The sequence below is a fragment of the Lampris incognitus genome, chromosome 16 (genome assembly GCF_029633865.1).
Source record: "Lampris incognitus isolate fLamInc1 chromosome 16, fLamInc1.hap2, whole genome shotgun sequence".
Classification (NCBI taxonomy): Eukaryota; Metazoa; Chordata; class Actinopteri; order Lampriformes; family Lampridae; genus Lampris; species Lampris incognitus.
Window position 1 is genome coordinate 38,892,821 of NC_079226.1, and position 13,885 is coordinate 38,906,705.

Sequence of the window (13,885 nt, forward strand, 5' to 3'; positions counted from 1 at the left end):
ACCCATGACTATGAACACAACGGATGCTTTTGCAGTTGATCATTTGTCGAGTTTACGTCAGGCAGGACTTTCCCTGGAAAATCATCGCCTCTAACCCTCCAGCGAAGCAGCCACAAGTGCTAGAAGAGGGCAGACGGGGGCAAGTTTGGACAATAAACCAAGTTGTTGCAGCTAACAAGTACAGAAGGCAGAACAAGATGCTGACTTTCAGCGGAGGAGGGTGAGCTCACCGGGATGTCGCCCGACTCCGGAGCTAAAATACGGAACACTGACGTCACGTCAAAACCCAACTCTTGTTTAGGTTTTTTTTCACTTTTCGACCTTTACTGAACATGTACACACTTATCTCTGGGCTTAGCAAGTTACACAAACCACAGAGCAACAAAACTATTGTGTAATCCAAAGTACACAGGTGTCAATGTGTCAAACCAGGGATATGTTTCTTCGTTCAGTTTTGACAAGTCAACATTTTGGACAGTGATGTTTTTATACAACTCCAGTGATGCAATAGTGCTTTAAAGACACTAATTACACCATTCACATGCTTAATAACTTACCCCCCCCCTTTTCTCCCCAATTGTACCTGGCCAATTACCCCACACTTCCAAGCCGACCCGGTGGCTGCTCCGCCCCCTCTGCCGATCCGGGGAGGGCTGCAGACTACCACATGCCTCCTCCCGTACATGTGGAGTCACCAGCTGCTTCTTTTCCCCTGACAGTGAGGAGTTTCACCAGGGGGGACGTGGCGCATGGGAGGATCACGCTATTCCCCCCCCGAACAGGCGCCCCGACTGACCAGAGGAGGCGCTAGTGCAGCGACCAGGACACATACCCACATCTGACCTCTCACCCGCAGACACGGCCAATTGTGTCTGTAGGGACGCCGGACCAAGCTTGAGGTAACCCGGGGATTCAAACCGATAATCCCCGTGTTGGTAGGCAGCAGAATAGACCGCTACGCCACCCGGATGCCCGATAACTTACATTTTGACAGGCCCGGCAGCTGTTTGTTTATCAAATCTTTTCAGAATGAAAGCACTGAAGTCATGGGGGTTTTATATCTTTGGCTGGGAACGGCTGTTCAGGATCACGGAGAGCCGAATCTACTTCAGTTTCCTTTCACAGGAGAGCTGAAGCTGTGTTGCCGTGGCAACCGTGCATGCGCGGGCATAACAATTTGTGGTGTGGAGGACCACAGTCCTCATTAACAATTATTTCAAGATCCGTGGCTTCAAAAACAAGAATGCATGTCCTAAATAAGCATCGGTCTATATATACCCTGTGCAAATCAGAGCTAATTAGGAAGGAGCGCCGAGGCCCAGCAATAAACAGTAGTTTTTCTATGCTGCTTTAATTGCAAAAGAAAAAACCCAAAGGGGGCACTGGCTTGTAACGGTACCCAGAATCTGGACAAAGACACACAAAATACAACTGTAAAGACAATGAAAACAGAACACCGATGCACATTTTAAACAGATGGCGCTTCCAAGAATCACAATGGAGACAACCGATTCTTCAGGCACACTGAAGCAGTGTCAACTGTGAAAGAAAATAATAAATGAAACAAAAATGAGTCAAATCAGATACTCTACACTCCAACGTTGAGGAAACTAAACCCTGCCAGTCTCACGTCCTCCATTAACACTTTTTCCCTTGGTTTTCGGCTAGAGTGACTCCAAATCCCGTGTAGGAATTTCTGCACCACCCACAGCCTCCGAGCCAAGAATTTACGCATTATGAAAATGAATGACGAGCCAATATACTTTGCCTGCACCAAAGCTAGCTTATTTACCTTTTTTCGCAGACCCCACCAAAAGAAATTATTGTTATCCGTGGCTTGACCTCGATTGATGACAATATCCAATCAATTTGTTCTAAAATAAAAAGTCTCACACGCTGCTCGGATATGTAACTTCCTCTGCAGCTCCGCATTTGAGTGTTTGTGTGTCCAACTGTCTGAAACCCCTTTTTAACCAAGACCCCAAACCAAAAAAAAGCAAAACTGCCAAAGTAATAGAGAACTAACATTCTAAAGCAGAGGTTCACAACAGCTTTGTTGTCTTGGGGGATGAGACACAAAATAAGGAATGGACAACCACTTGATACAAATTAGTACTTTTTTGTTGGTTTAGTATTATGACAATCTAGATAGTAGGTAAGGAGACAACAGTTGAGAGAGAAGCCTCTCAACTGCATTTCTTATCCATTATTAACATCCAAGAACTGCATTTCTTATCCATTTTTTAATTGCTATAAATTTAGTAAATTACAGTCAAACCATTCCCCAAATTTCGTGGGAAACCCCTATAGACATCTCAAAGATCCCCTGGAGACTTCCGAGCCCACTTTTAGAAAACCTGTCCTAACGCAAGTCTCTGAAGAAACAGAAAAACCAAATCGCCAAGTAACACAGAAGTGTCCTCATGTTTTAAACTTCTTCTCTGTGGGTAAGGACACCACTTCCCCCTCTCCCGACCCCATGTGAGTCCGTTTCAGAGCCCCGTGGGCAGGGACCTGCGGAAGCGGTGTCCCCTCCCTCAGGGGCCTGGTGTCTGCCGGTGTGACAGCCGTTTCTCTGATGTACTCTTCGGAGCCATGGTGCTTCTGACTGGCATGCCCACTGTGTGGTGCCACAGTCTGGTGCTGCCCGTTCACTCCTTGGCCAAGCTGGCTCAGGGAGGCACAGTTACTGTCTGGGTCCAGCGAGCTTCTGCCATCCTCTCTGCTGTCGGAGCTCTCTGCTGCAGCAGCCCTAGCTAAAACCCTCTCCCCGGCCCGGGACTCTGTCCTTGGGGTATCAGCTGATGCGGGAGAGGCCGTGGAGTCTCCCCCCTGCTCTACTCTTTCGCTGCCCTCCTCATTCTCCTGGCTCTCCGGGGACATGACTGGGCTGTGACACACAAAATAAGAGGGGCTTAGGCATTTGTCCTCGTCTTTCGGGTTGCTGCCACGGGGTCCGGATTGGACTACATCCTGACCTGATGAGGATGAGGATGAGGAGGGAGAGGAGGGGTCTTCAATGGAGATCTCAGGGTAGCTGCAGGAGTCGACAGCGGAGAACAGTGCCTGCACGGACTCGGGCCGTTCTCCCGCCCGGGAGACCACGTGCATGCGGCGCCTTCTCGCTGTGCCGCGCTTGCCCCCCTGTTGCCCATTATCCTCTGCATCGCTGCTGGAGCTGGAGGTGGATGAGGAGGATGAACTGGAGGCACCGGCGGGGAGTGATGGTGAAGAGGTGGGGCTGGACAGGGTGGAGTTGTCCCTGGGGCTGGGAGAGTGTGGCCGGGGCATGGGGTCAAGCCAGAACTCACTCGAGTCCGAGTCCTCGTTCACCAGGTCCAGCAGGAAGCCCGACTGGTGCCGCAGTTGCTGGGCCCGCCTCCTTGGCCGGCCCTGGCCCTCCCCCCCCACCCCAGCTTGCTCCTCGACTCCTGAGGTGTCAGGTCCAGCCAATGATGAGGAGGACGATGAGTGATCAGAGTCGCTGTTGTGACCAGTGGCTGACGAGGCTCTGCCTCTAGCCCCCCCTTCTCCTCCTCCAGCAGTCGGCGGTATTGGAGCGGTGCGGTTGGAACGCCGCCCTCTGGCATGCAGCTGCAGGATGGCGCCCTCGCTCAGGTCACTGTCAGAATCGGAGCTCCAGCCTTCGATCTCCCGGCGGACCAGTGAGTCGAAGAAGGCCATCATTCGCGGGTCTTCCTGGATGGACTGGCTTACATAGTCGTGGGACAGGCCGCTGCCGCTGTTCAACACTAGGCTGATGTACTCCTCATGGGTGTACAGGCTCCGAGACCTGTCCTCCACCCGGCCCTCCAGGTCTCCCAGGCTGTCAGGCTGCTGGTACGGACTCCATACCTGAGGTGGATGGATGGATGAAGAGAAAAGGGGTACAGAAAAAATGAAGGAGGGGGTAGAAGGGTGTGTAGACAGACAGAAAGGCAAAGTGGTGAGTAACAAATCACTTTCAGAGAAAAACACTCTCTTCTATTACTGGCCCAGAGCACCTGGGCCTGTATCAGCTTTCATTCCATACACCATAACACACAAAAACAAGAGAGAACACTGTTGCTGCGCAGACAAAAAGGAAGGCCAGCTTTTCATGACACCACAGACAATGCTTTTGTCGTTTTTTTAAACTGAAAAAATACACATCTTTTCTCATTCTATTGAGCTGCTGTCATTATTAGTAACTAGCATGAAGCTGTTCTGTGAACTTGGGATTTTCCTGTTTGGAAAATTCAATATTATGTTGCCTCAAATGCATGATGGGACAACTCAAAAATACTTCATTCCTGAAACACATCCTTTTAGAGAAAGAATTTCCAAACAGCTGCAAAACGACTTCAAAACCCTGATGTAAAAAGTCTTTTCAATTGTGGAGGCTTGTTGCCCAGTGGCATTACACTGATTATTCCCTCTGGAACTCAAGAGTATGCCGACTATTTCTAGAATCAACCCTCCGAACCTCCGAACCTCATCTCCGCAGTGTATCCTGGTCGGATTTCTTACTTTATAAATAAGGAAGAAAAGTTAAAAGATGACGGGATATGACTCAACATTTTACTCATCTCTGCATGCTGAGACTGTCCGGTGACGCGTGACCGAGGAAGTCAGAAAGGCGTCGAGACAGCGAGCTGAGCTCTGCTGCGGTCAGGCATACTCATGGGTTCAGCACCCGGGATAAAATGGGAGGGAGTTATCATCAGGCAAGAGGAGGGCGTGTGCTTGGGTGGGATTTCTCTAGCTGCTCAGCGCTGCCTTTGTGCTGCTGACAACACAAACACTGAATGGTATGATCGGGCAAGGTAAGTTCCAGTCTCTCTCTCTCTCTCTCTCTCTCTCTCTCGGGCTTAAGAAAACATTCTGTTTTCTAAGAAACTGAGAGGAATCGACACGTACGGTAAAGAGCTGCAGCAGGACAGGAGGAGAGAGGTCAGTATGATGTAATCCAATTTGCTTTATCAACTTGAATTTTTTGGGACAAATTAACTTTATCATTTATTGAAAACGTTTCCTTTGCCAGTTGGCTTGAACCAACATGATAAAATTTAACCGAGTTTCTTCTGGCAACCCAAAACTCAAAATATCACAACCTAGAAAACTGGGCAGCACAGTGGCCCAGTGGTTAGCGCTGTTGCCTCACAGCAAGAAGGTCCTGGGTTCCAGCCCCGGAGTTGTCCAACTTACGGGGTCGTCCCAGGTCGTCCTCTGTGTGCGAGTTTGCATGTTCTCCCCGGGTGCTCCGGTTTCCCCCACCATCAAAAAGACATGCATGTTAGGGTTAACACTCCTGTCTGTGCCCCTGACTGAGGTATGGCAAGACGAACTGCAGTTGGTCCCCGGGTTCACCGGGTTCACACTGTGTCTGCCATCTTGCCTTCTTCCCATAGTGCATCCTGGTGCCATCTCTTCCCCAGGTAAACGACGCACACGCAACCCGCCGTCCACATGATGTAAAAGAAAATTTGATTCATTGGACCAGGTAGGCCATCTTGTTCCACTGCTCTACGGTCTAGTTCTAACACTCACATGCCCATTGTAGGCACTCTCGGCAGTGGACAGGGGTCAACATGGGCACGCTGCGGCTACGCAGCCCCATACACCGCAAGCTGTGATGCACTGTGTGTTCTGACACCTGTCTACCACAGCCAGCATTAAGTTTTTCAGCAATTTGAGCTACAGTAGCTCTTCTGTGGGATGTACCAAGATAATCCATGTGATTCACTTCACCTGTCAGAGGTTTTAATGTTTCGGCCTATTGGTGTATACCATTATTTTGGAGCATTAACTTTGATGCCTGCTACATTTTATTCAATGCAAAGACTATGTAAGTACCCTATGGACGGTAACTTCAGATACTAATACTTTCTAGGCTTCTATGGAACCATTTTATCCTTTTTGCAGCTAGTGATTACAAAAGAATATCATCTGATCCATGAAGGGAATCTATTAATTTCGAATCATTTTTGTGTCTGCCCCCCTCCAAGAGGAAAAAGGCAGCGTGTTGAGTCACGTATGGCGCGGTTTCCTCGCAGCTGGTCGCTATTCTGCATCTTGCTCGTGGACATGTGGGCAAATGCGGGGGAGACCTTTAAGGTCGGGCCAGTCTGACTCTGATATCCCAGTTTCAAGAAAGTCTCTCAGGACTCTCAACACCTCCCAACCCTACATCACACATTTGTTTTACTCCCCACATAACTCAGACTAGTCTAAATCTCATTTTGGGTTAAAAAAAAAAATAATCTGATCATATTTGGCCCGCATCTAGGTTTACAAAAACCTTGATGTAGTCCAAAATAACAAGGTATGACATTCAGTTGGCAGTGATTATTTATTACTGACCTTGATGACCTTCTCCACGCCGGACGAACAGATCATGTAGGTGTGAGGGTTGAAGCGGACCTGGTTGACGATAGAGCGGTGACCCTTCAGAACCATGAATGCCCCATTCACCACACGACCCGGGCCTCCTGAGGGAACCACAAAACATGGAGGGAAACTAAGATGTCTGACAGGTAGGAAGGACCCTTATGATGGGTTTTCTGCAGATGTTGCCGTTTTCACTTATGGTTTATATGTCCTTGGGGTTACTGCTGCAAAGTCCAGGACAAAATGTCCCTGTGAGGACAATAAAATGCATCTTACATTTGATCCACAATAATACTGGTAAACTTTTGACATAAATTCACTGTGTGTCTGTGATGGGGAGTGTGAGTTCTCCTCCTCTCTACACCTTAACAGAGGAATTTGTTGTTTCACGTTAAACTGTTCCATTCCATCATCCAAACCGCTTAGTCTGCTCTCAGGGTGGCGGGGATGCTGGAGCCTATCCCAGCAGTCATTGTAGGGCAGGCGGGGAGACACCCTGGACAGGCCGTCAGGCCATCACAGGGCCGACACACACACATTCACACCTGTCTTTGGACTGTGGGAGGAAACCGGAGCCCCCGGAGGAAACCCACGCAGACACGGGGAGAACATGCAAACTCCACACAGAGGACGACCCCCGAGGTTGGACTACCCCGGGGCTCGAACCCAGGACCTTCTTGCTGTGAGGCGACTGTGCTAACCAACGTGTCACCGACCGTGCCGCCTACGTTAAACTATGAGAAGATAAAATACACCTCAACTGTTTAATCCCCATAGGGAAAATAAATATTGTGTATTGTGTAACTGTTAAATGTATTTGTGCCTTTTCATCTGAAAACGAGAACGATACCACTCAGAAAGACTGACAAAAATAATTTTACCAAGTGTTTTAAAACACAAAATCTGTGACGGTGACAAAGTTGGTAGTTTTCTTTAATAGGACCAGCAGGTCTTGCTTCTGTATTAGAGGATTTCTTTCTCCATAGAACAACCAAGGACGCCTTTACAAAGGCTGCTTATTGTTTCCTGCACAATGTGCATGAGATTGTAACGGAAAAGTGTGAGCCATCGAAGAATGTACAGCATTTATTTGTGTTAGCCAAACTGTGCCAACATCCATTCCATCCATCCATTATCCAAACCGCTTATCCTGCTCTCAGGGTCGCGGGGATGCTGGAGCCTATCCCAGCAGTCATTGGGCAGCAGGCGGGGAGACACCCTGGACAGACCGCCAGGCCATCACATGGCCAACCTATATAGGGCTGATATATATATATATATATATATATATAAAACTCGACTTGAAAATACATCCTAGGATGCATTGGGACTGGGACACATCATAAGTGATGTTATTATGTTATTATTATTATTTTATGTGTAGAGAAAATTTGTGCCAAAATGCTGATGCTAATGACCAGTGACTACATTAGTATTAATTACTACTACTATATATAAATAACCGTTTGTGCTCCTAAAAACATAATGAGAATGCTTTAGTTATATTTCTGGTAAGAATCAAACCTCTAACCCTCGTAGAGTTTTTACCTAGTTCCACTTGTCCCACTGCAGTTTGTTTTCGTGTGTTGGGGGTAGGGTGGGGAGCAGGGGTGGTAATTTTCAACTCAAAATGAGTAAATTAAGTTTGAAACTCATTAATTTTTTCACACAGGGACTCACCCGGAAATGGGTCTGTAACCCGTAGTTGGCAAAACGCTGATTTACTTTAATCCCCACCCCCTTTCCCCCCAATTGCATCCAGCCAATTACCCCACTCCTCCAAGCCGTCCCAGATGCTGCTCCACCCCCTCTGCAGATCCGCGGACAGCTGCAAACTACCATGTCTCCTCCGATAAATGTGGAGTTGCCGGCCGCTTCTTTTCACCTGACAGTGAGGAGTTTCACCAGGGGGACGTAGCGCGTGGGAGGATCACGCTATTCCCCCCAGTCTCCCCCCCCGAACAGGCGCCCCGACCGACCAGAGGAAGCGCTAGTGCAGCGACCAGGACACATACCCACATCCGGTTTCCCACCCGCAAACGCAGCCAATTGTGTCTGTAGGGACGCCCGACCAAGCCGGGGATTCGAACCGGCAATCCCTGTGTTGGTAGGCAACGGAATAGACCACCACCCTACCCCGACGCCCCCTTGATTTACTTATAAGCATGACGTGCACGTGAACATATGATGACTTCAAGATACTGCTGGTGACAAAGGGGCCGGCTGGATGCAACTTACCCGCCTCTGGATCTTTGGGGATTTTCCACATGTACAGGTTAAAATCGTCCGATCCAGACAAGATGTACTGCAGAGAGGAAGAGAGAGGGAGAGAAAGGGAAGAAGGTGAGAGGAATTCAAACCAAGCTCCACAAATTACACATTTACCCAACTTATCTCTTCACATAAAACACTGGGGGCTTTACTGTTCCCTCAGTACATACAGGAAGAAGGAAAGACAAACCCCAAACCTCACTATTATGGTTCTGAAGCTGAATGAGAAGCGAATCTCCACAGCCATGTTCCAACATCTAGTGGAAAGCCTTGCCAGAAGAGTGGAGGCTGTTATAGCAGCAAGAACTCCCATGTGCTTCAGCCCCACTGCAAGAGGACGCATCGAGTGAAGAACGAGACACCCATGACCTTTCAATGACTAGTCATTCTCCTTAAAATATTTGATAATCTTTTTTCTTTTTTGGTAAGCTACTGTGGTGTACTTCTGGCCTCACACTGCCCAGGGAAAATCCTCCCTCTGCTGTGACTCTTTGAGTTTGTGATAAAACATCCCGGCGCTGAAGCGTGGGTTCAGGTGATGTCATCTATATGTCCAAAACAACCAGTTCAAACCCAGCTAATGACCTTTAAACCTTTTCGTCTCCTCTCTTTTATCTTTCCATCTTTTCAGTTCATCCCGGCTGTGCAGTGAGTTCAGTTCAGGTCAGTGAAAGTAAAATGCCTTGACAACACTGGAAAAAAAAAAAAAACCCACTTCAGATCCCAGTCTAACAGGGGGTGAGAACACAGCAATTGCTGTTTTTTGCAAATGGGGTGAGATGCCTTACATAAGGGCCCTCTTACTGAAGGCAGATACTTTGGGGATTTGAACCAATGACTTTCCGTCTACTAGTCTACCACTTCCACCGTTGTCTGGGGAATATTCATTTCTTCTGAAGCGTTTATGCATTCCACCGACCCCAAGGATAGGGTTCACATAAATAAGCATGTCTGCGCAGTGATGTCACGTCTGAGGAGGACCCGAGAGAGTGCTCTTGGCCTAGTGTGTGTGTGTGTGTGTGTGTGTGTGTGTGTGTGTGCGGGCTGACAGGAAGTCCTAATTCCTCAGCAAGAATCCATATATTCTATTATAATCAAGCTTATTATGTCAATGTTAGTCGAGACGTCTCTGCTTACATTAACAAAGTCAGCCAGAGACTTGGTTGCAGGGTGAAAAGAAAAATCCTTCTTAGCTGCTACCAGAAGATCGTCAAACCTTTGGAATAACTTTTTGCTTTTGGACTGATTCGCGTGAGGCCCCAAAGCTGGCAGACTCCTCGTCTTCTTTCAGATCTCGGTGATATTGCACAACGCATTTAGCTTGGAGAGACGCTCGATCAGCTTAACGCCGGTGCCGGGATGTTTTTATGGCTTCAGAGAGCAAAACTCAAAGCATCGGCACGAGAAGACGGGGTTGACGTGTCGCTGGCAATCCCGGCAACTGACCGTTTGAGCCCATGACAAGCAATCCAAACATCCTACTGTGAACCCATAATGCATTGCACATGTCACGATCGTCTCATTTTGGGACTGACTTCAACCGAAAGGTATTGCTTGGTACAGGAGAATGTGAAGCAAGCCGGACCTAATGCTATGCAACGACTTTTTAGATTTCGGTCTACACTTTTACAGAGTTACATATGTGAAAACAAAGATGTTTTCTAGGACCTGCAGACACTGTTTTCATTATTTCTTCTTCTTAAAAGTAAACCTGTAATCCATAAATGTGTATGCCGTTGACATCTCCTGGCAGCGAGAGGTAATCAAAGCATAAATTCAGACTTGACAATGGGTGTTATTTAATGAACTGATGAAATTATGTAGTTATAACAGTAACTATTATATGTACTGTTAGTGCTAGATATTTCACTCAGGTTGTCCACACATTATTTCCTTGCAGATAGTTAGATAAAACTGCAACACCAAAGATTTTGCATTTTCTATCCATTTAAAACGTGATGATTATGTGGCAGTTCTGTTGGACAACCAATCTATTAAAGTCGAACAGCGCTGCAACATAGCTGGATGCGGGAGGCAGAGAGAAACAGGCCTGTTGACACAGACTTTCATGGACAAGGTGTGGCAGGCACTGTGGCTCATATATGTAGTCAGCTCACCAGTAAATAGTCCGCACCCTGATTTTGGACCAGCGCTAACGCAGGCAGTCTAAACTTCATCAAACTACACTACGACATTGTTCTACAGTTACATTAATCGCCTGATGACAGAAGCATCACCACATCAGCATTATGTTGCAATCATTTTTACTGCTGGTTTTTCCAAAAACGTATGTGTTTGTTGCGGACCGCACCAGCGGACATGGCCAACAGTGTTACACGGAGGCTGGTATTACGTACCCTGACTCCATGGTCCACATGGATAAAATAATATTAACGGAGAAATGTTGTGGTTTTCAGCTTTAATATCAATACTGGCAGTCTTAAATGTATTAGTTATTATTAAGAAATCTGAAGGCCAACCTGGTCCTTGTCCCCAGCGAAGCAGCAACTCTTCATGGTGCAGGAGTTGAAGTAGCCCTGGTTGTCGAACTGGAAACTGGGGAGGCGGGAGTGGAGCTCATACAGGACAGGGGGCAGCCGGCGACGCAAGGCCAGCAGCTGTGTGCCTGTGCTGTTAAACCGGACGCTCATGGCACTCTGCAGGGACATGCTGCCGCCGTAACGCAGCAGGGCGCTGGAGGGACAGGGACACGACCACAAATTAACAAGAACATACCGTAACATGACTCAAACATAGTGTTTTCAAGAGAACGGGTGTATCATACCTAAGCGCTAATGTAAAAAATAAAATTAAAAAAAACAGAAAATATCAACAAATTATCACAAAATTGACAACCCCTTAGACAAAGAACAACAATTATAACATGAGTAACTAGAGCAGTACACTCAGGAGAGTGCAGCGCTCAGCCAGGCGTATGTATCCCCGTACATGCACACAGATAAACAGACACACGGAAAGAAAAACCAGTGCTTTTCCTGCCATTATGAGACTTTTGTGCAGCACCCAAGTTGACTGAAAGGGAAACATGGGGAAAAGAAGTTGTGAATATGCAACTCTCAAGCTAAAAAAAAAAATCTACCAAATAAAAATATTTTGCCTGTCAGTCTGAGGATCCACAGCCTCCTTGGCGGACCCTCGCATGAAAGCAACCAAATCTAATATGAAATGACGGCGATCAGGCTATCATCGTTTCACAGCCCTAAGCAAAAGACTTTACATGTGTTTTCCCATCGTGGTTTTCGTGATATAATATGAATGTAGGCGAATGGCTGCTCTGCTGGTTGACTTTCATTCATAAAACAACGGTAAGAAAACATAGCTCAGCCGTGGGAAATGTTTTATTGTAACTGCGGAGATGATTTCCAGCTGTGACTGTGATCCTATTCCTGAAATTGTATTTTTACAGCTGAGTTTTAACACTAGAGACCATGGCACCTCCGCGTGGTGGCGAGGTGAATAAGGTGAATTATTTCTGGTTCATCCACCACCACCAACCACCGCCATTGGTGCTGTGTCTTCTCAGGGTACCGATGGGAGCTGTAAAATCCACTGCGGTGACCCCTGAGAAACAGGGAATAAGCCGAAAGAAGAAGAAGAAGATGTTTGGTTCATCCGGTGTTGCTCCAGCTCTGCTGTGCTGACATCAGTGAATGATCTGCTGGCTCGCAAAATACGATCGACTTCTCATTTAATTTCGAGACTCCCACCCAAATACGTAACGCTTCGATTTTGACACTTTCACTGCCCAATCGGACTCAACCGTAGACGTGAGTCGCGCATGTACGGGGTTGACTCAGATCAGGCAGCAAAGGAAAGGAGTGTTGGTTGAGCAAGCTGGAGAGTGAATGAGGAGAGGGAGTGGCGATAGTGAGAACAAACGTTCTTCAAAGGTGTTTAATCACCACAACTATGACGGGTTCTTCATCATACAGTCACAACTGTGCATAATAAAAGATTTTGGCTGACTGGTCCAGTAGTTTGTGGGATTAGCTACTGACACACGCACAATTCCCTCCAGGCTACTGCCTGGCAGAGATAACAATCTTGATATTCAAAAGCAGACAAAATACACAAGGCTCATCAGAAAATTGCACAGCGGTGAGTAAAAACTCACATTACATGTTACCATACTTTATAATATTACCTGATATTTAAAAGAATTTAATTTGTCAAAAAACTGAGGGAGACTAGTTGGGTAGGAGTAGCTGGGAAGTAAAGAAAAAAATGTTGGGAGGAACAGTGAAGGTTATTACATGCATGAGGAAATAAACTAAACTAAAAAGAATGCATGTCAAACTTTTACAAAACCGATTATATTGACACAAACTGTACAGAAAGTCACTGTTCAAGCTGTCTAATTGAACAATTACCCTGGGGTTAATGTAGCTGTGGCTGTGGTAGAAAGAACTAAGACAGTCGATTGGTAAAACAAGACATGACCACACCGCCCTCTGGTGGTCATCTCAATAAGTGTCTTGTGTCCATCAAAAAAGCCCATGAGCAGAATAGAATAGAAAAGAATAGAATCTTTATCAATCAGCAGTCATTGGGCGGCAGGTGGGGAGACACTCTGGACAGGCTGCCAGTCCATCACAGGGCCCGCCCACCCACACACACACACACACACACACACACACACACACACCTAGGGACAATTTAGTATAGCCGATTCACCTGACCTACATGTCTTTGGACTGTGGGAGGAAACCGGAGCACCTGGAGAAAACCCACACAGACACAGGGAGAACATGCAAACTCCACACAGAGGACGACCCGGGACGACCCCCAAGGTTGGACTACCCCGGGGCTCGAACCCATGACCTTCTTGCTGTGAGGCGACTGCGCTAACCACTGCACCACCGTGCTGCCTCTTTATCACTGTGAGGAAATTCATTCTTTGTATTTGAGCCATCCTCCTACAATGAGGAGCATTGGGCAGCGCCGGTGCAGCGCCCGGGGACCAACTCCCACAATCTGAGGCCAGAGGTCAGAGGCACTGGCAGGACTACCTGATAGCTAACACCCAACAATGAAAGTCTTTGGATGGATGAGGAAACCGGAATAACTGGAAGAAAGCTGCACGCATACGGGGCAGAATATGTTAACATGAAATGTGCCCAATTCTGAGCAACTCAGGATACTTACAGAACTCCAGCTACCTCAACATTCCCGTTTCAGATCGGTCTGAAAATGAAACATCTATCCATCCATCCATCCATTGTCT

At 47.2% G+C, this 13,885-nt stretch overlaps 1 protein-coding gene across 1 annotated transcript in view; it reads right to left on the reverse strand.

Annotated features, from left to right (window-relative positions):
• Positions 1 to 307: 307 nt before the first annotated feature.
• The window catches only part of dcaf5 (ddb1 and cul4 associated factor 5), a 28,853-nt gene continuing 15,275 nt past the window's right edge, over positions 308 to 13,885 (reverse strand). Inside the window, exons 6-9 of the mRNA XM_056295340.1 lie at positions 11,121 to 11,334; positions 8,608 to 8,674; positions 6,343 to 6,470; positions 308 to 3,855 (exon numbers count right to left, since the gene is read on the reverse strand). Of these exons, the coding sequence (XP_056151315.1) occupies positions 2,422 to 3,855; positions 6,343 to 6,470; positions 8,608 to 8,674; positions 11,121 to 11,334 (1,843 nt within the window). The 3' untranslated portion in view covers positions 308 to 2,421. The remainder of the gene's footprint in view (positions 3,856 to 6,342; positions 6,471 to 8,607; positions 8,675 to 11,120; positions 11,335 to 13,885) is intronic.